The following is a 24,868-nucleotide window of genomic DNA, read 5'->3' on the forward strand; positions in this document are numbered from 1 at the left end:
CAACCTGTGGGTCCCTGATGCTACCATGTCTAGTGGAAAATAAAAGCCAGCATATTTATGATGTTTGGATATTTGATAAAATAAGTATTGATATTGATAAAATAAGTATCAAGCTGTCAAAGTAAACCAGAAGCTTATTTCATGTTACAACATTTTTCATTCAAGGCAGTCACCAACAATTATATCTTACTCAAGATTATTCATTGAATGTGTTTTTATTTTACACCTTGATGTGAGAATATAACACCTGTTTAATAAAAGTATACACATTCATAACTTCACTCAGAATACACTTTTAATGCACATTAAAAAAAGCGTTCATCTTACAAATTGTTTTGCAATCCAAATATACAATAGCTTGGAAAACAAATAAGTTTAGAAAATGAATGCTGATGTATAAACACTACTTAAACCTATAACAGAATTTCTCCATGGCTCATCTACAGTTTTCTTACTGCTTCATCAATATCAGTAATCTGTTCCTTCAGCTGGCTCCACTGTTCTGGATTTAGAGAGATACCTGAAATAAACCAAAAGATATAGACTAGCAGAAGTGCCCTGATTCACAAGGTTCAGAAATACACACACACATACCAGGTCAGTCTACCCTGCCCTAGATAGTCACTCTCTTCTTCCTTTTCTATCTCATCTCTCTCCATAGCCTTCCTCTCATCAGTTCCTCCCGATACCCTTCAGCCTCTACTTGCATTCTTCCTCAACCCTTACCAAGCAACAGCTCAATCTTTCTCTTTACTTTTTGAATTATCCAGGTGCCTTGAAGAGGAAAGAACTAAATGGAGGTACCTAAAGGCCCACTGAAGAAATGAGTATTCCTGGCTTTGCTCCTGCTTATCTCAAGGCAAAGCAAAATCTGTCACCTGGTGACTAATAATGGTACTGTAAGCTACAGAGTCCATTTGAAGGCTACAATCTTTATAATACAGTCAGCCCTCCATTTCCACTGAATCCTTATCCACAAATTCAAGCATTAATGGCTTAAAAATATTTTTAAAAATACAGTCCACCCTTGCCTTATGCAGGGGATCTGTTTTGGAACCCCTCACATAAGGCAAATCGTGCATATACTCAAGCCACATTCATGTGAATGGGGTGTGCCCACATGACGCACACCATGGCACGCGCCACGAGCAGGCACCCCAATAATTGTATTAGGGGTTGCCGTCCACATGACCTCAAGTCTGCATATGGCGAGCCCGCATACAGCACAGGCACACTGTATATAAATTCCAAAAAGCAAACATTGATTTTGCCATTTTATGTAAGGGACACCATTTTATTATGTCACTGTATTTAATGGGACTTGAGCATCCAGTGGTTTTGGTATCCACGATGGGTCTTGGAACCAAAGCCTAGTGGATACAAAGGGCCAACTGCAAAAGGATGCTGACTTAAGGACAAGAAAACTTAAAGTTATTACTTCTGCAGAATTGGGATAGGAGACAAGTGGAATCCAACTTTCTGGGGTCCGAAATTAGAGCTTAAATTACATCTATGTGTCTGTTCAATCCTTCCAAAATCTAGCAATATTATGTATGACCTAGGTTAAGTGTGTATCAACTGTGCTATTTACAGGCCATGCATTTACTTTTTCTTGAAGCAGAATTCATGTTACCATGATACAGATTTCTTTAAATACAAAATACACATAATACTTAAATTAATATCTGTTTGCTACAGAAGACATGACTTAGTGATGCTAAAGCTGGCAGAGCCACTATACAAGGCTCACTCATTCGCTCAGATTTATCTTTTACTAACACTGGCATTTCCCAGCCCACTTTGAAGTACCTGAATATTACCTTCCACAGCAGGTGAGAGGAAAAACACATCTGAACTTTAAAGGCTTTAAAATTGGTAGAATTTATTGTGCAGGGACTGTACCAATTCCAGCATATCATCCAAACAACAGACGCAAGAATCAGTGAGGCTAGTATGGATAGTACAATCCAAATTGCTGCAGTTACCTATAAGTCTGTTCTTTTCTGGGACAATACTTCCTGCACTCCCAGTGGAAACTACACAAGCAATACAACAGCATGACTTGGAAGGACATATATGATAGACAGTACAAAGAAACCTTCTCACTTTATTGGGCCACTATGCATGCTATAATGAGATGGTTTTGTGTTCTGGAAAGTGTTGCCAGAAGTACAGAGATCAAGTGAACCCCTGCTCAGACATAAAGTTTAGAGATCTGCTTGCAATTTTGTTTGTTTGTCATCATCTCATCCTTTCAAGTTTATGTTTATTATTACCCAGGTGAAAAGAAACTGAGTGCACTTCAGAATTACTCTGAGAATTTGGGTAGGATGTAAAATCAAATCCAGTGGGTGAAGATAAAGACTGTGTGTGAAAATGAAGAGACAGAAATAGAGAATGTACAATCTCCTTGCAAAATTCCTCAACTGCAAATCTGAGTAAGACCTTAGAATCAGTGATCTCCAAAATAAGCCTATGACCAACCTTTCCATATCATTATTCAAGACTAGACATACCAAATACAAAGAAAAAAGGGAAAAACCATGCTGGTCAGTTAATTCAAGCAGGTTAAAATCAGGGTAACCAGATGTGAAGCGGGAGTTTTCTATGCCTGTAAGGTTGTGTCGAAACGGGGATTTTGGAAGGTATTTCTTGTTATGTCTGGCCAAGTGCACAAAAGTACCAGTGTAAAGTAAGAAAATCTACTATACCATGTAGCCTGTTAAACCATGTAGCCTGCATTTTGTTGTTGAAAATGACACATGTGTAAAATACCACTTGCAAATAAAAACTAGAATTTAGGATAAAATATTCACTTTAGTACAATAATTTCTACACTCGGGGTGTTTTCAATATAGAAACACAATCAATTATTATTTCATACCTGGTACATGAAGTGGTATAGTTTATTCTACCACCTCACTTTATTCCTGTCTGGCCGAGTGCGCTAGATAAGCACACCAGGAGGCTTTGTGTTACAGCTGTGAGAGAAGAGATACCTGCCACGAGAACGCCAGCCAACTATTACAATGGAGCAGGATTCGTATCACCTTTCCTCATCTAGTAAACATGCCTTATGTCAGGGGTGGAAAAGTATGGCCTTCCAATTGTTGGACTGCAAGTCCCATTAGTCCTATCCAACATGGCAATTGTACAGAAAATTGAGACTTATAATCCATCAACAATCAGAGCGCCCCAATTTGCCCGCTCCTGCCTTATATTTAGGGTATCTACCTCACACCCAGATATTATGGATAAAATACCACCTAGAACTTTAAATGGTCATCCAAAATAATGTAAAATTACCTTTTCTGCCTGGTTTCATTTCACCTTCTTGATCCATCCAGTATTCTCTAATATCGATTAGGACTTTACCTTTAAAATCACGAACACTGACATACCTCATTTTACCAATCTGCCAATAAATTTCAGAATGTAATTGTTAGTACACATGTAATAAAATTCTTCAAACACCTTTAAGGAATCATATGATACAGCACTAAATTTTGCTTATTCCAAAGATCACAGAAACAAGTACATCTTACTCTCATAAATACTAAGCAACAACAGCCCAGAGGTACAAGAATTCTGTAAGAATTATTTCCTTGGAAGAAGTATTTCCCAACAGTATTGCTGGCAATTTTCAGAAACCTGTTTTTCTTTTTTTTGTAGAAATTCTACCAAGAAATATAAAAGCATAAACAAGAAGAATCTGAGTAGTCCTCAAAGGACCAATATAGAACCCATCATCCCAGCCTCCAATTTCAGAAATGCAAATGCAGTGTCATATTTAACCAGAAGTGATATCAAGTTTGGCAAATTCTGGGTATAGTTACATTAGCCAGAGCACAAACATTAATGATAAAAGGTGATGTTTTTTATTTTAAAAAATCAACTTGCGAAGTAGGCAGTATTCCCCAGTTTTAGCAACCAACTGTGACCTCCTAAACAAAAACCATGATTTCTGCTTTTGCCAAGAACCTATGGCCAATAAGGAGATGCCCTGTTATCATTTTAGGAATAACCTCCAGCCAAGGGTGTCACCACCTAGGGCCAGGAGCCCCAGCACGGACCTGCCGCCGATTGCCGCAGGCACGGGTCCTTTGGCCTCTTGCGCGAGTGGCCTTTGACCCCGCCAAAGGCCCCGCGCCTGCGGCTATCGGCAGCAGGTCCGTGCTGGGGCCGGTCCCGAGGCCTCGCTGGGGAAGGCCTCTCGCACGGGGCCAAGAGGCCTCATCTCCAGCCCTGGCCTCGACTGGAAGGCTTTGGCCGCAGAGGCTCTCACCTCCTCCCGCCTTTGGAGAAGGTAACCTCGCCTCCGGGTCTGCAGCCACAACAGGCGTGGGTGCTTTGTGTGCAAAACGCCAAAGCAAGGGGAGGAGGAAGAAGATGGAGTCCTTGGGTTTCCTAGAGGAGGCTTAGGCTGCAGGCTGCATCCATACTGGGGGAATAACCCGGTTTGATACCACTTTCACTGCCATGGCTGTGGGGTTCTGGGAAGTGTAGAGAGATGGAGTCCTTGGGTATAGAAGAGTCTTAGGAAGCATCCACACTGGGGGAATAACCCAGTTTGATACCAGAAGTTTGATACACTTTTCAGAATTCCATAGCATTCAGCCATGGCAGTGAAAGTGGTGCCAAACCAGCTTATTTCTCCAGTGCAGATGCAGGTTAGGTCTTGCATGGAGCTTGTTGTTGTTGTTGCTGTTCTGTGCCTTCAAGTTGTTTCTGACTTATGGCAAGCCTTTCCTGGGGTTTTGTTGGCAAGGTTGGTGCAAAGGAGGTTTGTCATTGCCTGAGGCTGAGAGAGTGTGACTTGCCCAAAGTCACTCAATGGGTTTCCATGGCTGACCTGGGAATCGATCCCGGATCTCCAGAACTGGCGGGCAAGGAGGAGCAAGCGGGGGCAAGCAGCGGGCAAGGGGGGGCAATTGTCTATAGAAGCCTCAGAAACATGCACTTATATTAACATTTTTTTAAAAAATCAGCAATTTTTTCACGTGTCCTCCATTTTTAATAAAAAGTGTCCTCCATTTGAAAATTTTGTCCTACATTTGTTCCGGTTTATTTATTTATTTAAATTTTAAAAATTTATTATTATCATCATCATCATTATTATTATTATTTTGCTTCAGCCCCCCGAGTTGTCTGAGGGACAGCAACCCGGCCCCTGGCTCAAAAAGGTTGCCTACCCCTGACCTAGGCCCTCCATTTGTCAGAAAAGGAGCAGTTGGCATAAGCTTCCCTCCTCACTGCCAGAAATAGCACTAAGAACTGTAAAAGAAAGAACACTCTGGAATCATCCATTGACAAAGGGCAGCCTTTCCTGGAGATAAAGTTGCCATAATTCTCTACTAAAAACCAGGACAAAATGTAGGACAAAATTTACACCAAAATATAGGACAATTGTAGGATAAAATTTAGGCCAAAATGTAGGACATTTAAGGAAAATGTCCTGCATTTTGGCCTAAATTGTATCCTACAATTGTCCTATATTTTGGTCTAAATTTTGTCCTACATTTTGTCCCGGTTTTTAGTAGAGAATTATGGGAATCCTACCTGGAGAGGACTGACCTGGTTATAACAGTTCATGTGCTGGCAATCTCCCAATTACACTAATGCAGTGTACTCTGTCTAATGCTTTTGTTTGTTGCTGTGTGCCTTCAGGTTGTTTCTGACTTATGGCAACCCTAAAGTGAACTTGTTGTGGGGTTTGTTTGGCAGGATTTGTTTAGAGAGGGGTTGCCATTGTCTTCCCCTGAGGTTGAGAGCATGTGACTTGCTCATGGCTGAGCTGGGAATCCAATCCTGGTCCCCAGAGTTGTAGTCCAATACCCAAACAGCACTGGCTCTGGCCTTGACAAAAACATGGAAGCTGCAGCTAGTACAGCAGGCAGCAGTTAGATTACCGGGGATAACATATCACAGAAACTATGTAACACTGTTTCAAAACAAACTGCACTGGCTATTAATATGTTTTCAGCCTGTATTCCAGGTGCTGATTATGACATTTAAATTTCTAAATAGCCTAACATCTGAAGGATTGTATATCCCTACATATGGGCTTGCCTGAGGATTATGGTGTTCTAGAGAGGTTCTTTCCTGTGTCCAGCCAGCAGAATCAATGCATTATGTGATGATACTGGAGAAAGTCTCCTCTACTGTGCCATCCTAGATGGTGAATCCCCTCCCCGTAACAAAAGTGGTAGTTTTATTCCCAGACCATGCTTAAACAAATGTTGTCTATATCTGTACAGATATCTGATTTTAAAATGTTTTATACTGTTAAACTGTTTAACATGTTTTTAGACTCTTTCAGTTATTCGTTACCATGCTACATTGATATTCCTGGTACACTTCTGTGAGATATTGTGATATAAATATTTAGGTGAGTGTGCAAGAGGAATTAAATAGTATTCAAGCAAGACGAATACCATGGGAATGGCACCCTGGACTAATAGCATAAGAATCTCAGTCTGGACTTCATCTATGGGCAACAGAAGAACTGATCTGTGGAACTTCTGAAGAACTAAACTCTCTCCTCTTTTCTTCCTCAATTCCACTTCCATTATGCATATTGCTGTTTTACTTGCTAAACTATGTGTTAGGGCCTGTCTCTAGCATTTCAGTCCATTTATTCAGGTGCACTGCTGGAGCATGGAATTCAGACTACAAGTATTTAAGCAGTTACAAAGCAAGAGGGTTAAGATCAAAGTGAAAAGAGAAGCAGCTCATGCTAAAATCAGGCTACCTTTAATTTGGGGACATGAAACCATGATGTGTTTAGTTCACAAATTAGTGTTCAGGAAGCACCAGCAAGAGAACAAACATTCTGAAATAATTAACACAAGAAACTGCAGGCTTAACAGTACACTCTTGCCGGAAAAGGTAAGAACTAGTGCCTCCTCTAACAGCCAGACTGCTAAGAGTACAAATCACACAAATACAATTAAAGGTAACAATGGAACACAGGGGCAAAGAATATGTGCCCCAATCACTTTTTGGGACCTTTAAGCCCCTCAATCCTCCAAACCTTGTCCCCAATAATCAAAGAAAAAGTACAACTGCCCTTTCTAGAGTGGTGGGTTTGCTGCACGCTGTTCCTGCAACATCCCTTAACCTGCTCCTGTGTCAGACAGTCAAGATTTCAAAAATCTCTACACTGAAGACATTAAAAAGCTGTGATGTGTTGTTTTAAATGTTAGCTCATATGCTTTATAAAGCATATGAGCTAACATTTGAAACAACACTTCACAGCTTTTTAATGTCTTCAGTGTAGAGATTTTTGAAATCTTCACAAACATTTACACTAGCTCAAACGCTCACCCTGGTCATTATTTTTTAAAATGAATTCTTTCCTAAATGTAGCAACTTCCTCCACCCCAAATCTATTCCTCCAATGATTACCATAAAAATATCTGGAGGATACTCTTTTTTGCACATATGTAAAGCTTCCTATGTCCAGCTCAGAATCGCCCAGAGTTGCTTCCAACTCTGCTTCTTTTTTGTCATCCTTACTGGCACCTTTTAAATCTCCAGTTACTTTCTTCTTCAAGAGTATACACATGAAAGTAAACCTGATGACAGTAATAGTAAAATACACAGGGCATATTTACACCATAGCATCAGCATCATTAAAAAAACACCTCCTCCAAAAACTTTGAAGTATGGATAAAAATAATTCATGTTGCTGTACAACATTAAACATTATCTCTGGAATCCTTACAACACAGAAATCTAGGCTAGGATTTACTCACAGACGGCAACTGAACCAGATAGTAATTTTATTAAGGTCCCCACTTCACTCAAAGTTGAGCCAAACTTTCAACAAAGAACTTTGTATCTCATTCTCTTAAATATTATTTCACATACCAATTAACTGTTTGAAGTAATACAAGTACTGATAATGAAACAGCTAATTACAAAATTCTCTTTTATAGAGTCTAGGGGGCGGAGAAGACTGCCATGAAGGGGTGGCTTGAAGCAGCCCCTGACAAAGCCGGATTGGGGCTGTGGCAACTGCATACCACGACCCCAATCTGCCTTTTTGCAGGCACAAAAAGAAGTAGCAAAATGCTGCTCCTTTTTGCGCATGCAAAAATCTGTCTTTCCCCGCTTTGCCGCTTTATAGCGCTCTGTCAGTGAGTGACATCTGAACACCGCGCTGCCGAGCACCTGGAATCCGGCTGCCACACAGGCACCTGCATGGCATGAAGCTGGCTTCCGGGTATCATGGGGCTCATGAGCTTTTCATGCCAGTCTATACTGGCCCTAATGTCACATAGTTAAGAATCTTACTTAGAACACTCTTCAACCCTTCACTCACACACCTGATACTAACAGAAGTAAAGAAGCTATCACACATATCTCAGTCACAATCAGGGTTGTGATAATTTTCACCCTGCTTGGCACCAGCTAGAAATAACATTAAAGAACAATATTTAGTCAACTGAAGATTTCTTAATAATAATAATATGTTTTATTTATAGACCGCTATTCCGCGATGATCATAGCGGTGTACAGTAAAATCGTTAATACAATAAAAATACAGTTAAAGGAGGGAGAAGTCTCATCCTTCAGGCAGTCCAAGATGTTGCTGGTCTGCCTGCTGGCTCCCTCTGAGGCCGAGATGACAGTTGAGGAGGGAGGGGCCTCTTCCTTCAGGCAGTCCCCGATGTTGCTGGGTCTGCCTGATGGCTCCCTCTGAGGCCGAGATGACAGTTGAGGAGGGAGGGGCCTCTTCCTTCAGGCAGTCCCCGATGTTGCTGGGTCTGCCTGATGGCTCCCTCTGAGGCCGAGATGACAGTTGAGGAGGGAGGGGCCTCTTCCTTCAGGCAGTCCCCGATGTTGCTGGGTCTGCCTGATGGCTCCCTCTGAGGCCGAGATGACAGTTGAGGAGGGAGGGGCCTCTTCCTTCAGGCAGTCCTCGATGTTGCTGGGTCTGCCTGATGGCTCCCTCTGAGGCCGAGATGACAGTTGAGGAGGGAGGGGCCTCTTCCTTCAGGCAGTCCCTGATGTTGCTGGTCTGCCTGATGGCTCCCTCTGAGGCCGAGATGACAGTTGAGGAGGGAGGGGCCTCTTCCTTCAGGCAGTCCTCGATGTTGCTGGGTCTGCCTGATGGCTCCCTCTGAGGCCGAGATGACAGTTGAGGAGGGAGGGGCCTCTTCCTTCAGGCAGTCCAAGATGTTGCTGGTCTGCCTGATGGCTCCCTCCCTCCCTCCTTAACACTACTTTCTAGACAACACTTCAATTTACAATCGCCCCTGTTTTTGCAAACTTTGAATCTTTGTCCCTTGTCCGTTTGTGGGCAACAAACAGAGGGGGACAAAATGGGCTGCACACTGCCATTAAAGCCAATGGAGATTGAATACCGGCAATTTTCCATTATCATGGGAGGATCCGTAACAGATCCCCCGCAAAAATGGAGAGGCTACTGTAATTTTGCTTTGTAGGAACATGTAGGCCCAATTCCTTGTAATTCACACTTCATTCACATGTGAACTAAAATGATTTTGCATACCTGTGTCAGACTTATCCAAATGAATTACTCCAATCATCTGGTTCGGTAGCTCTCAAAATGAAATGCCACTAACATGAATGTAGTTGTTTGAGCAGCTAAAATTCCTTCTGGACCTATATACTATGACTAGTCACTAGCTTTACACATAGCATGATTACACCCATATTCTCTCTATAAAGTTTTACATCATTACAGTTTGTGTTATTGATTCTTAATATTGATGAGTTAGTGAAGAAATTGTTTTTGCAATAATTAAAAACGGTTGGAGCTCAAAATCTTTTCATTCTCTTAAACGCCATAGTGATGTATTAAGGAAAGTTACAACTAAATTTTAGATCAAATAGTCCAGATGCTTTCAAATTAATTATAAGAATCCTAGCAATTACATCCTCATAATATAAGAACACAATGGATTTATTTCTTTTCTCAAAGATGATACTGTGCTGTACAATGATATTTTGTACTTGAAATTTACAATACCACAGTGCATTACAGAAACATTCCAACCCTCCAACACAGGAGTCATCAGTTACCTGAAACATGTTCTCATCTCTGTTGCTACTTTGCTTAGAGGAAGCTGCACCTTTGGAACTTTCACCAGTCTTCTGTTTCTTTCCAGGTTTTTCTGGTGCTGCCTGTTTTTTCCTTTTTTCCTTAATATTTAAAAAACATTTTAAAAAGCAAGATAAATTAAGTACTTATTGGAAAAGTTGCTGTTACAAAATCAAATCACTCATTCTCTCCACAAGACTTCCATTCCATATGGGAATAAAGTATATTCAGATGCCACCAATCTATTTATTCTTACCAAGGGGCAAAGCAAATGGGTAGGAAACTGTGGCCAGACACCGCTTCCAGCCCAACACTGTGGTAACTATAGAGCCTGCACAGATAGGCCAAAATAAAGCTGCTTCGGGCCACTCTGAAGGTAATGCTATTTAAATGACACACACATTTTAAGAGTCCAGAAGCTGTGCCATGGCTTTGGCACAGCCTCCAGTCTCTTACGACACATGCATCATTTAAACAGCATACCTCCAAAGTGGCCCAAAGATGCTTTATTTTGGCTTGTCTGTTCGCCCCTATACAGTGGAACCTCGGGATACGAAATACCCGGGTTACGAATTTTTCGGGACCCGAAAAAATCCAATTGGAAATAATTGTTCCGGGTTACGAACGTTTTTTCGGGTCCCGAAAAAACTTTTGGTGCTTTTTGCCGCGATTTTACACCAAATCGCGGCTTTTCCCCATTAGCGGCTATGGGGATTCGGCTTGCGAAAGCCGTTCGGGTTACGAAAGCGGCCGCGGAACGAATTATTTTCGTAACCCGAGGCTCCACTGTACTCAAAAGAATCAGTTTTTATGACTGTAGATATGGCTCTATCTTTCATAGTTTTAGCTTCTTGAGGCAAAGAAAATGTATTTCCCAAACATGTCAGCTATTTTCAAATATTTACTAAGTTCATTTCATCTGGCAGCAGATATTGCTCCTCTTTTTAATCCTTCATACAAAACAACAAACCAAAAATCAGCTGAAGTGAAATGGAGTGCTGTTTATTCCTTCACCTGACTGCAGAGAAGAGGGAAAGGCCCAAAACGCATGAGCTAAAGAAAGTGGCTTCTAGTCACTTTAAGGGAATGGTGTTTACATTACACACCCCACCAAAGCAGCTGGAAGCCGCAGCAAGGACACACTCCAGGGCTGAAAGCTGGACTTGATTTGGATTGACTCCTGGCTGGCACAGCTTGGGACTGAGGTGGTAGGCTGCTTTGGAAGTGGGCCATGCAGTCGCAGTGCAATCGCAGCCGGAGGCCACTTCTACTGGGCTGTCTGCTTTGGCCCAAAGTAATGCATATCTGTGAGCAGAGGGCTTCACTCAGGCTTCTTTCTGTTCATGCATGTCTACTAAACCATGACTTAGTTACCTGAAACTAAGGAGCCCTGGTGGTGCAGTGGTTAAATGCCTGTACTGCAGCCACTCACTCAAAACCATTAGGTTGTGAGTTCAAGACCAGCAAAAGGGCTCAAGCTCGACTCATCCTTCCGAGGCCTCTAAAATGAGTACCCAGATTGTTGGGGGCAAATTAGCTTACAGTTGTAAACTGCTTAGGTGGTATGAAGCTGTATATAAATGAAGCTTGTTTGTTTGTTTTTGAAACATTACCAGCTAGAAATCCACTTGTATTTTTCATTTCAGCATTATTTTTAATGCTGCATTTTTAAATTAACAATCATGTTTTTAAATGATTTTAGATATTTTAAACTGTATCTATTCTGTTCAAAGTTTTGTGAGGGGTTTTGTGTCATTTTTTAACCTTGCAAACTTGGATCACATTCATGTTCTGTCTATAGATATGAGGACAGTCAGCACCAATTTACAACTCTCTCTGAATTGCCACAGATGGGATCAACTGGATCTATATGCGCCAATGAACTTGGAAGAAACCCTGTTTACTCACCGAAAGTAGATGATTCACATGCTGAAATTAAAAGAGTATAGAACAATGTGTTAGCATTAGAAAAACTGGATTTTAATATATATTTAAACTTGGAATTATTACTGGACTAGTATTGATACTAATACTAAACCAATACTAAACAATACTAAACACAACAGAGGCCTCTGAATTAGGCTACAGTTTACAATGCACTTGGCTAGAAGCTAAATTAGTGTAATGGGGCAAATAAATGTTAAAGTCTAACTGCCTTAAAGGCAATTGTTGCAAAGCATCCATCTGTTAAGTTATATTTTATGCATGTGTATGCCTAAATTTATTTTTAAAAAAAAAGAGATACAAAAGGTACCTTGGATTTTGACCAGAGCCATAATGAAAACTAAAGAAGCCCAGTCATACTATCCACTGTGGTCCAAAGCATATCCCACATCTTAAAATTAGAATCACGAGTCACTACAGAAAAACATACATGTACTGGGCAAATGCTTTTATTCTGCTCAATAAAAGCAAGGCAAGTGTGTTTTAATTACTTTATGAAGACACACATGATGTATTTGTATCGAAGCATCCTTCCCCTCTTTCTCCAGATTGGTTCCGTTTCTCCCCTGTGGATTCTAGGCACCAATGCCAAACAAGCAAGCATGGTGTAGTGGTTTGAGTGTCAGAACAGGACTCTAGGAGAGAAGGGTTCAAACCCCCACTCACCATGGAAACCCACTAGGTGACCTTGGGCAACTCTCTCAGCCTAAAAGGAAGGCAATGACAAACTTCCTCAGAATAAATCTTGCCAAGCAAACCCTGTCATAGAGCTATCATAAATCAGAGTTGACTTGAAGGCACATCATAACATCAATCGTTATAAAATGTTGTGAGTGTTCTTGAACAACTTGAAAAAGGCAAGCTGAAATATTTAGTAAGATAATCACCCCTGTATCAACCTCACGGTCTGAATCACTGCCAGATGAGCTTGAAGACACGAGTTCTTTTGATTTAGGCATTCTATGAAGAAAGAAAGAAAAAATACAATGAAAAAGCAGTACATACTTCTTACAACAAGGTACCCTTGTAATTTTCAAACATGCACCCATTACAGAATCCCTTCCAACACTACCATCCAAAGTACACTTACTGTGAAGTTCCACTGGGATCAATGGGATTTCAAAGTAATCAGGATACCATATTTATCCTTGCAGTAGACTCACATAGGGAGAAGTGACAGCAGGGATACAGAATAAATAAGAGACTGAGGGGAGAAACATAGAATACTTGGTCTTTATGTAGTTTTCATTTTCTTAATTACCTATCCACTTAATTGCAAAGGAGGCTGGGGGCTCCACTGTGAGTGACATGGTGAATGTACTCCAGGTTTCAACCCATATTTTGAAGGAACTGTACAGGGTACTAGACCACACATCCAAATAGGTTCAGCATCTTGGATACCTTCTTTTAAGTCTCAACTAAAGAGATTTACCACCTCACTGACATTAGAACCACCAGCTTCCATATTTGATATTCTCTTTACATATGAGACCACAAATCACTCTCTCTCACACACACAGACAACTGTAGCTGATATTAATTCATCTGTACAATATTTTGTATCCTTTATCCATTCGAGTCATATCTAAGTATCAGAACAGACTGACCGCACTGAAATTCACATTGTTATGACAAATATGATTAGAGCAGACTAAATTAAATAATCCTTGCATGGAAAAATAGCTGGGGAATGGGATTCCTTAAGAGTGTTTCCTCAAGAACAATGCCACAAACAAGAAAGTGCAATAAATAAAAATGTATTTGCTTTAGAACAAAGACAGATGACTTGTTCAGGACTGTAACCAGAAAGTGCAAACAAATAGCTTGAGACATTTACTTTACATTAAAGTAAAGATGAAGATAGAAGTATAAGCTTTACAGTTCTACAGAATAAAGGTTTGGATTATGTAAGTGGAAAAGTCTTAGCAAGGGAGTGAAAATTATGAGATAAAGAAGAAGAGAGCCTGTGATCTAAATGCTGGACTCTCAACTTTGACCATTCCCAGCCAGCATGGCCAAGTGTTGGTAAACTCCAAAATCACCTACAAGAACACATATTGATCAACCCACAAGAAAAGAGAAACTGGAGTGAAGATGGGGCAGATGAAGACAAGCCTTTGAGCAAACAACGCAGGGAGATCCCATGGCTATAAGGAAAGCACAGATCAGGCAGATTAATCATAGGCACAGATCAGGTGGATTAACAGGACATGCGGCAGGCCACCAAAGGGAAACCCGTAAAACACATGCCTATAGTACTTTAAATAAGAAAGTAGTAAAGAGCATAGGAAGGCCTACATACCCTAAAAGAACCAGATCCTGTATGATTCTGGAAAGTATGCAGGATCAGTCCTGATTAGAACTTGGATGGAAGAGTGCCAATGAATATACATAAAGTATCTCTTATCTGGAATTCTAAAATACTCCACATGGTTGGCTGAGATAGTGATAGCTTTACTTTCTCATGCTTCAGAGCATACAAACTTTGTTTCATACACAAAATTATGTTAAAATATTGTATACAACATTATCTTCAGCCTTTGTGTATAAGCCATAAACAAAGCTTAAATGAATTTCATGTTTAAACCTAGGTCCCATCTTGAAGATATCTCATTATATATATGCAAATATTCCAAAATGGGGGGGGGGGGGGGGAGGGTCCAAAACAATTCTGGTCCTAGGCATTTAAGATAAGGGAGAGTCAAACTGCATTAGGTGCTGCAGGCTGTATTTCAGAGGAAGGAACTCACAATGCCATGGTCTGAGCTAATGGGAGGTGCATAACCCCAGGATTCAGGAGGTCAGGACCCTCTCTGCTGGGAAATGCATGGGGTCTAAGACCTGATTTAAAAAAAATAGAATTAAACAGTACACAGAGATTTTGTAGCACCTTTGAGACTAACTGAAAGAAAGAAACTGATAGCACAAGCCTTCATATACTTGAGTCTTCTTCTTCAGATGCATGTTTAGGCTCAAGTCTGCAAAAGCTCATGCTACCAGCTTCTTTCTTTCAGTTAGTCTCAAAGATGCAGAAGGATCCCTTTGCATACTGATTTTCCAGACTAACATGGCTATGTCTTTAAATAGGATTAAGTTTAATAGAATAAAATCCTGCCTGACAGTGGTGATAATAGGCAGCAGTCCTGATTGGGAAAAGCAAACAAAAACATAGGCCTGACTCTGCCCTAACAAATTTTGCTCATGTTACTGCCTAGGAGTGCCATTAAGACTCCAAGGTTTGTGTCACATGCAGCACACCAAAACCCAAGCTGGCAGTCTATCCTATTGGACAGGACTGCGTCCCTCCAGCCGCTGAACTGTGCCTGGCAAAAGGACAGCCACTGACCACCTGATGGAAACTGAGCTGATGGGATTACTGTCCAACTACACCTGGAAGGCCACAATTAGATGACCCAGGAATCAAAAAATAGGACAGGGAGCTGGGGCTGTAACACGCAGAGTGGAGAGACCACTTGCAAGATACCGAAGGGAGGGGTGTGGGCAAGAGACGCACACATCCTGAGCATGAGGGCGAGCATGTGTAGAGAACACGATACTATAGGAAAACCATAGGGAAAGCAGGAAGGAGGGGGAGAGAAGAAACAGGAGCCATTACACCAAAAATGGCAGGAGATGTGAAAGACAAAGTTAGAATCATCCAAACCATTGCATTCCTCATCACCATGTACCTAGAAAAGATCCTAGAGAGTAAAGATATACAATTGAACACTGAAGTTAGATTCATACAAGCCATTGTATTCCCCATCACCACATATGGATGTGAGAGCTGGAAGTGAGGAAAGTGGTCAAAAAGAAAATAAATTCATTTGAGATGTGGTGCTGGAGAGGAGTGATGAGAATACTATGGACAGCCAAAAAGGTACAAAACACACTGCAGAAATAATTCAGTTTGAGACCACTTTAATTGCTCTGGTTCAGTGCTAGGGAATCCTGGAAATTGTAGTTTATTGTGGTATTAAAGTTCTCTGATTTTTCTGACTGAATGTCTCAGAAAACTACAGTTCCCAGAATTTCCTAGCACTGAGCCAAGGCATTTAAAACAGTCTCAAACTGGATTCTTTCTGCAGTGTGTTTTGGACCAAAGATAAACAAATAGGTCAGATCAACCCTGAAATCTCCATGGAAGCCAAGATGAGGCTGTTGTATTTTGGATACATCGTAAGAAGGCATAACAAAACAAAGGCAGGAAAAGAGATTCCACCTCAACACTGGGAAGAACTGCCTGACAGTGAGAGCTGTTCGACTGTGGCACACACTCCTTTGTAGAGTCTCTTTCTTTGGAGGACTTTAAACAGAGCCTGGATGGCCATCTCTCGGGGATACTTTGGTTGTAAGTTCCTGAATGGCAGGGGGTTGGACTGGATGGCCCCTGGGGTCTCTTCCAACTCTATGATCCCATTACGAAAGGAGAGTGACTAAAATGGTGAAGGGTCTAGAAACCATGCCCAATGAGGAGAGACTTAGGGTGCTGGGTATGCTTAGCCTGGAGAAGAGACGTAAAGAGGTGATATGTTAGCCCTGTTTAAATATTTGAAGGGATGTCACATTGAGGATGGAGTGGTGGAGTCTCCTTCTTTGGAGGTCTTTAAACAGAGGTTGGATGGCCATCTGTCAGGGGGTGCTTTGTTGGCCAGTTCCTGCATGGCAGATGGTTGGACTGGATGGCCCTTGGGGTCTCTTCCACTCTATGAATCGATGGAAAAGACATTAACGCTAGGAGGGAGAAAACCATATGCCAGATGGATAGACTCAATTAGAGAGGTAATAGGTCTTAATTTGCAGGAATTATGCAGAGCAACAGAGATGGGGGGGGGGGCTTGGAGGTGTCTCATCCAAAGAGTCACCATGAGACAGGGTCCATTCGAGCAATAGCATCAGCAACAGCTTCATTTATACACCGCTTCATGCCATACTAAGTCTCTAAGCAGTTTACAACTGTAAGCTAAATGCCTCCAATGAGCTGGGTATTCATTTTAGTGACCAACAGGCTTGCATCCTTTCTAGGTCACTAAAATGAGTACCCTGCTTGCTGGGGGCAATTAGCTTACACACTGTAAACTGCTTAGAGAGTGCCTAAGTGCACTGATAAGTGGTACAGAAATATACTTGCTATTGCTGTTGTTACTGAGTTGACCCTGAGCCCCCGGCTGAGACTGAACTCATCGGAGGGCATCTTCAGCAGGCAGGATGTTACAAACCAAACAGAAGGGGGGGGGAGTATATTGTGCACTCCGTTTGGCCAATATAGGCATCTCTGGTGGATTTTCGTTGTATGCTCGCCCCTCCAGATTTATGACTTTGACTTTTGCAGATTTGATTATTCACAGATTATATTAATATGTTCTCTCTAGGAATACCTAGGTCCTCCAGCACAACTCTATGGCCAACTTTAACCAAAGGTTGCACTGAAGGATGTAGAGATTCCTAGAGAGAATGCTCCACTCTGCATTTGTAGCTTTTCCAGCACAGTTGTATGGTCTGGCAGTTGTTGACCACAGAATTGCACTGGGGGACCTAGAGATTCCTAGTAAGGTGTCCTCTCAGGTAAAAACATAGTGTTTTTGTTATTTGCGGCTTTTCCACATTCACAGGAGTCCTGTGCCCCTAACCCCACCGAATATGGAGGGACAAATGTATATTGTGCATTTCGGTTGGCCAATCAAGGGCTCATCAAGGTATTTTTTGTTTGTACACTTGTCCCTCCATATTCATTAAGGTTAGGGGCACAAGACCCCCGTGAATATGGAAAAATGCAAATAAGAGAAACACCATGTTTTTACCCGAAAGGACACCTCTCTAGGAATCTCTAGGTCCAAAAGACACTGACCATAGAACTGCACTGGAGGAGCTACAAATGCCTAGTAGAGTATTCTCTCTAGGTCTTCTGGTGCAACTTTTAGTTAACGTTGACCATAGAGTTGCACCGGAGGACACAGACATTCCTAGAGGACATATTAATCAAATCTGAGAATAATCAAATCCATGAATAATCAAAGCAGCAAATATGGAGGGATGAATGTATTTACTAAAACAGCCACCCCTGAATGTTCACCGGAGGGCAGTGAACAACAATGGTCCAAAACACACTGCAGAATAATCCAATTTGAGACTGCTTTTTAAACTTCCATGGCTCTATAATACTAGTGAATACTGGGAAATGTGGTCTGTGAAACTTGTAGCCTTCTCAGTCAGAGAAAGAGAGCTTTGGTGGGGCCACAATAAACTACAACTTCCAGGACTCCCTAGCAGTGAGCCAGGGGCAACTAAAGCAGTCTCAAACTGGATTATTCCTGCAGTGTGTTTTAGGCCAACAACAAGGAGGAAAAAGAGACCTTGGGCTGCCTTAAGGCGTTGTGGGAAGAACCCCAATGCCACCAGGGAAAGAAAGAAATTGTTGTAGATTTCTTTTCCTCAGATAGACCCAGGAGTCATGGCTGAAAAGGAAGCAGAGTTTATTTAGCTGCAGCTGTGCCCAGTAGGAAATTCATCCAAATTACTGGCACCCCAAATTCAAAGTGAACCAAACTTTGCGCCTGTACACAGGCCAAAATAAAGCTGCTTAGGGTCACTTTGGAGGTATGCTGTTTAAATGACACACACATTTTAAGAGGCCAGAAGCTGTGCCAAAGCTGTGGTCCAGCCCTTAGGACTGGAAGGTGGCTTCGGCATGGCTTCCGGCCTCTTAGGACACATGCATCATTTAGACAGCATACCTCCAAAGTGACCTGGAGTAGCATTATTTTGGCCTGTCTGTATGGGCCCTTTGGCAGCATTTGGAACAAGGAAAACTAGAAATCACATGTCATTGATTACATTGAATTAAACATTTACACCCTGCATGTTCTTGGATATTCACATATTACACTTAATACATGTCCCTTATCCCTCATGGCGTAGGGCTGCCATAATTGTCCACTTTTACCAGGGACAAAATGTAGGACAAATTCAAGACCAAACTGTAGGGCAACTGCAGGACAAAACTCAGCTCAAAATGGAGGACATTTAAGGTCCACCATTTTTCTTCAATGTCCTACATTTGGGGCTGAGTTTTGTCCTGCAGTTGTCCTACAGTTTGGTCTTGAATTTGTTCCACATTTTGTCCCTGGTAAAAGTGGACAATTATGGCAACCCTACTCATGGGGGAGCCACCCAGCCATCTTTTTATGTATATGTTTGGTTTCACTGTGTGCCCCCCCCCCCAAATAAAAACACCTGTCTATGAAGCACTTCCTTTTATTTGGGTTAGAATTATAAATTAGGGGCCATTTCCAAACGGTTTACATTCCAAAACAGATAATTTCTACGTGACCTAGAATATCAACCTTCGCTCTCGAGTTTATTTCGACACTGTAATCTCCAGCTCCGGAGGGTAAGTAAAAGCTCTGAGTGTAAAGCATCCTAAGAGGAGAAAAGAAGGCCGAGGGGGCGGCGCCCGGCCGCCATTTTCTCCCTCCCTTGCAGTCGCCTGCTTCCAATCCTCTGCCCCCTGCCTTCCCCAACATGGCAGCCTCTGGCCTTGAGAGCCGCCTCTTCCCCTTCCCTACTCTCCCTATATCCCATCCTTTTGGGGGAAAGGCGCATGAGCTCCAATATGGAGGGGGGAACCCTCCTGTTTGTTTGGGGCGAGGAGGAGGAGGTCCCTGAGGAGGAGGAGGAGGAGGAGGAGGAGGACTCCTCCTGAAGGGCCTCGAGGGCCACAAAATGGCGGCCGACGCCAGCGTTCTATCCTCCTCCTCTTCCCCCCTCCCTCAGAGAAACACACACAGAGGAGGGAGGGGTGGAAAGTGCTGGGAACAGCCGCCGCTACTCACGTTCCACTCAGAGCCTCCTCTCCTCACTGCCTTGCTTTGCCTTCTGGCTGCTGCTCGCCTTTACTCCCTGCGCCGCCAGAGCGGAGGAAGTGACGTCAGCGCCCGCTCGAACCAATCACGGCAGGGCGGCTCGACTGCCACACACAGTCACTGTCTCTCTCTCTCTCTGAGGGAGAGGAGGGGCAGCAGCCACCGTTGCTCTCCTCCTCTGCTTCATTTTGAAATCACACTCAATAAATAAATAAATAAATGGAGGGTGTATTATTTCCCCCTCTCTCTTCTTCTTCTTCTTCTTCTTAACACTGACGGTTTCCCTTTTCCATGAAAGAAAGTACACTTTGTTTAATCAAGGTTAAAACAAATAAACGTTGGACACACAGACAAAGGTGTGCACAAAATGGCGCCCTGCGTCACTTTTCTGCCAAAATAGCAGTCCAAAGCGCACTGCGGGGATAAGCCGGGTTGAGGCCGCTTTAACTGCCCCTGGCTCAGCACTAGGGGATCCTGGGAGTTTGTTGTGGCGACAGAGCGCTCTCTCTCTCTGACAGAGAAGGCTGGTCTCACAAAACTGCAGTTCGCAGAATTCCCTAGTATTATAGAGCTAGTATTATAGTATTATACAGCTGCTTGTATAATACTAATACACTAGTACTAGTATTAGTAATACTAACAAACTGCGGAAGTAATCCAGTTTGAGACCACTTTAACTGCCCTGGCTCTATAATACCAGGGAATTCTGGGAACTAGCTTATGGCGGCACCAGAGCTCTCTCTTGACAGAGAAGGTTGAATGGATTCACAAAAACTACAGTTCCTAGAATTCTCTAGTATTATAGAGCCATTTTGTGCACACCTTCCTGTTGGTACTGAAGTGCGTTTGTCTGTGTCTCCAACATTTATTTGTTTTAACCTTGATTAAACAGAGTGTACTTTCTTTCAGGGAAAGAAAGAGGAACCATACACACACACACTATATGTGTTATCTAATTGTAGTATATGATTATATAGTCTTATATGATTTGTAATCTATCCATGTGTTTCTAACTTTTTATTAAATCTCATGTGTTTGATTCAAATCAGTTTTTCTCAGAAACTACTTAAAGGTACACAGCAACAATATGAATTATGTGGAGTTTTAGGCAAGGAATATTCAGAGGCGGTTTGTCATTGCCCTCCTCTGAAAATAACCTACACAAATGTGACTCAAGAGTAGTGTTACCTGCACCAGTCCCTGGCAAGTTTCCAGGAAAGAAAGAAAAAAGCTGTGGTGGATGGGTACAAATATAATGCTGATCTGTAACACATACGGAGGAAATTGCCAATTCCGTATATCAGATAGCCTGAACAGTACTGGCCCACAGCACCTGAAATTCCCTGGCAATCTCCCTTTGAAGTACTTAGCAAGCCTGACTGTGCTTTGCTTCTGAGATCAAACAGGATCTGGTGCTTTCAGGAGTCTAAGAAATTGTATAACAGACATCTTAAGCAGTGAGTGAGTGAAGATACACAAAAGTAAATGGCTCGGGACCTTGAGAGTTTGAGGTCTGCTGGAGAGAACTGCTTCTGTTTCCTATGAGTCAGGGCAAAGCACATTAGTAAAGTCTTCTTTGCCATAACTTTTGGGTTATGGAATATCCGCTCCTTAGAAGTGAATTGGTATCAATGCTCCTATCATTCCGGTGGCAAAGAAAATAATTAATTTTACTAAATCCTTTGATTTGATGAAATTGATTTGATGTGGATGGTTTTAAATCACTATAATTAATTTTAAATAGTCATTATTTTAAAAAAAATACTATAGTTTTAGTTTCTTTACAATTACATTTTACCGTTAAATTATTTTAAATGGTCCATTTGTTTATATTATATGCTTCCCTGATGCTTTTAAGTGTAGGATGGGATATCAGTATTTTAGTTAATAAAATTAAGTGTGTACTACATAAATCTACTTTATATCAGTGCAATAAACCTCACAAATATATACTGACTCCCTACAGGCAAAAAAAATATATAAAACAAATAACCAAATAATTTGCTGTCCTTCCTAGCTCCCTGTTACTGGTACTTTGCCTGCTGACCTCAATGGAAACTCTAGTCCATACACTTCAGTACTGTATTGCAACTGGTAATGGTGTAGATAAACAATAACATCAAAATCGAGCATAACGGCTTTTTTATAATGCAAAAGGTATGCTTCCATCTTGCCTAAAAAGCTATGGAGAGATCATTTAAAAAGTTCTTAATTAAACTGGATAAAGTGTCATCCCTAAGCAACTTGGTAATTTCCTACCAATCTCCACTCATCCCATTCTTGATGTTCAAGATGTTAAAATATGTGGTGGCATCTCAGCTCCAAAGATTTCTCAATAGGGCAAGTTATTTATATTGATTTTAGCTTGCCTTCAGGTCTGGTTATGGGACAGACTGCTTTGGTTACCTTGGTGGATGAGCTTCACTGGAATGAACAACAACAACAACAACAACAAAAATCTTGCCAAGATTATAGCTACCCTACTGTTACTTCTTTCTCTCCCATGAGATGTGCAGTAAGATATTGAAAAATGGTACCATGTATACTCAACTATAGGTCAACCTCATGTATAAGTCGAGGGCAGCTTTTGGGGCCAAAATTATGGATTTTGATATGACCCATGGATAAGTCGAGTGTAAAACCTAGGGGCATGTAACAAAGGATATTCATTTTATTTTATTTCAAGGATTTATATTCTACCTCTCTCCCACAGTGGGATTCAAGGTGGGATGTAAAGGATGAAGCAAAGGAAAGCAATGCCAAAGAACTTATAATTTCCAGCAGGCTTAACTAAAGGCTGGATGGATGAGAGAGTAGAGAGGAGTGGGGGGGGGCAGTGCTTCCAGGACAGATTACAATCTTGCCTTTTGCCTATGGATTCCCTTTTTAAAATAAGACTTAAAGTACAGGATTTACACTGAACAGTGGAGAAGTCAATCCAGGGTTTTTTTCGGGGGGGGGGGGTGTCCATTTTTTGACTAAAATTTCTAGACTTACACATGTATATACAGTACTGATCAAGCAATTAAAAAGAGAGAGAGCTGTCACAAAGTGATCGTATACAGTGGGCTCTTGGCATCCACTGAAGTTTGATTCCATGACACACACACAGACCAATGATGGATATCAAAATCCATGAATGCTCAAGTACCTTTATATACAGTAAAATGGTGCCCTTTAAAATAGCAAAATCAAGGTTTGCTTTTTGGAATTGATATATTTTTGGAATATTTTCAAGCTGTGGATGGTTGAATGCATGGATATAGGATCTGTGTATATGGAGGGCTGACTGTACTACTTTTTCATTTTTAAACTAATATCTGAATAGCTATTTCATCCACACAGCTGTTTAAGTATAATGATAAGGCCAATAAAATGCAGCTCTTAACATGTTCATAGGATGGCAAGAAAGTTCTGTAACTCAACACCAATGATATCATGGGTGTTAGCATCATCATACTGTTGCCAGTCTCATAGTACAAATAGTGTGGCTTGGTCTCCACCTTACTTCAATCTGGCAAGAACTGATTGCTATCCTGAACAGGCTGACTGTTAACCAAAGACTTACCCAGGACTGAGGAAATGAAATGTTACAATAGTTAGTCCCAGATAGAGCAGTTTTTTAGTTAGACCTATGTTTCACCCCATCCTGGAGCATCAGCAGCACGCTGATGTAGTACATACATTGCTTCTTGCTTACTCTTTCTGCATAGTTCCTAGAGATGGAACATTCCATGTTGTCAGACATGCATTGCATTTCTTACTCATCCTTGTCCCTGCTCTAAGGGCCGAGTGTGAAGGGACAGAGCCCTCCCTCCACGGCCAACTGTCATCGTCCAGCCTGGAGGGAGTGAGAGGGCGGGTCCAACACCATCGGGACTGCCCTGAAGGGACAGAGCCCTCCCTCCACGGCCAACTGTCATCGTCCAGCCTGGAGGGAGTCAGAGGGCGGTTCCAACACCATCGGGACTGCCCTGAAGGGACAGAGCCCTCCCTCCACGGCCAACTGTCATCGTCCAGCCTGGAGGGAGTGAGAGGGCGGGTCCAACACCATCGGGACTGCCCTGAAGGGACAGAGCCCTCCCTCCACGGCCAACTGTCATCGTCCAGCCTGGAGGGAGAGAGAGGGCGGGTCCAACACCATCGGGACTGCCCCGAAGGGACAGAGCCCTCCCTCCACGGCCAACTGCCATCGTCCAGCCTGGAGGGAGTGAGAGGGCGGGTCCAGCACCATCGGGACTGCCCTGAAGGGACAGAGCCCTCCCTCCACGGCCAACTGTCATCGTCCAGCCTGGAGGGAGAGAGAGGGCGGGTCCAACACTATCGGGACTGCCCTGAAGGGACAGAGCCCTCCCTCCACGGCCAACTGTCATCGTCCAGCCTGGAGGGAGTGAGAGGGCGGGTCCAACACCATCGGGACTGCCCGGAAGGGACAGAACCCTCCCTCCACGGCCAACTGTCATCGTCCAGCCTGGAGGGAGTGAGAGGGCGGGTCCAACACCATCGGGACTGCCCTGAAGGGACAGAGCCCTCCCTCCACGGCCAACTGTCATCGTCCAGCCTGGAGGGAGTGAGAGGGCGGGTCCAACACCATCGGGACTGCCCGGAAGGGACAGAGCCATCCCTCCACGGCCAACTGTCATCGTCCAGCCTGGAGGGAGTGAGAGGGCGGTCCAACACCATTGGGACTGCCCTGAAGGGACAGAGCCCTCCCTCCACGGCCAACTGTCATTGTCCAGCCTGGAGGGAGTGAGAGGGCGGTCCAACACCATCGGGACTGCCCTGAAGGGACAGAGCCCTCCCTCCACGGCCAACTGTCATCGTCCAGCCTGGAGGGAGAGAGAGGGCGGGTCCAACACCATCGGGACTGCCCTGAAGGGACAGAGCCCTCCCTCCATGGCCAACTGCCATTGTCCATCCTGGAGGGAGTGAGAGGCCGGGTCCAACACCATCGGGACTGCCCTGAAGGGACAGAGCCCTCCCTCCACGG

General features: G+C 42.7%; 1 protein-coding gene across 4 annotated transcripts; it reads right to left on the bottom strand.

Annotated features, from left to right (window-relative positions):
* Positions 1-277: 277 nt before the first annotated feature.
* On the bottom strand, positions 278-19,956 carry LOC149324132 (activated RNA polymerase II transcriptional coactivator p15-like). 4 transcript variants are annotated; one of them, XM_089496831.1, is made up of 7 exons: positions 19,849-19,915; positions 13,107-13,220; positions 12,904-12,976; positions 11,981-12,001; positions 10,054-10,173; positions 3,307-3,415; positions 278-520 (listed from the first exon to the last, which is right to left on the bottom strand). In XM_089496831.1, exons 3-7 carry the CDS (start codon positions 12,973-12,975, stop codon positions 441-443), a joined length of 402 nt encoding a protein of 133 aa, XP_089352957.1. In that variant the 5' UTR covers position 12,976; positions 13,107-13,220; positions 19,849-19,915; the 3' UTR covers positions 278-440. The 4 variants fall into 4 exon arrangements, with proteins under 4 accessions (XP_089352957.1, XP_089352965.1, XP_089352948.1 ...); XM_089496839.1 differs by lacking the exon at positions 13,107-13,220 and adding an exon at positions 18,370-18,471; XM_089496822.1 differs by lacking the exon at positions 13,107-13,220 and having other exon boundaries at positions 19,849-19,956.
* Positions 19,957-24,868: the final 4,912 nt, after the last annotated feature.

This window comes from Sceloporus occidentalis, unplaced genomic scaffold (genome assembly GCF_023333645.1).
Source record: "Sceloporus occidentalis isolate IW3139 unplaced genomic scaffold, rSceOcc1.0.p SCAF_1, whole genome shotgun sequence".
Lineage (NCBI taxonomy): Eukaryota > Metazoa > Chordata > Lepidosauria > Squamata > Phrynosomatidae > Sceloporus > Sceloporus occidentalis.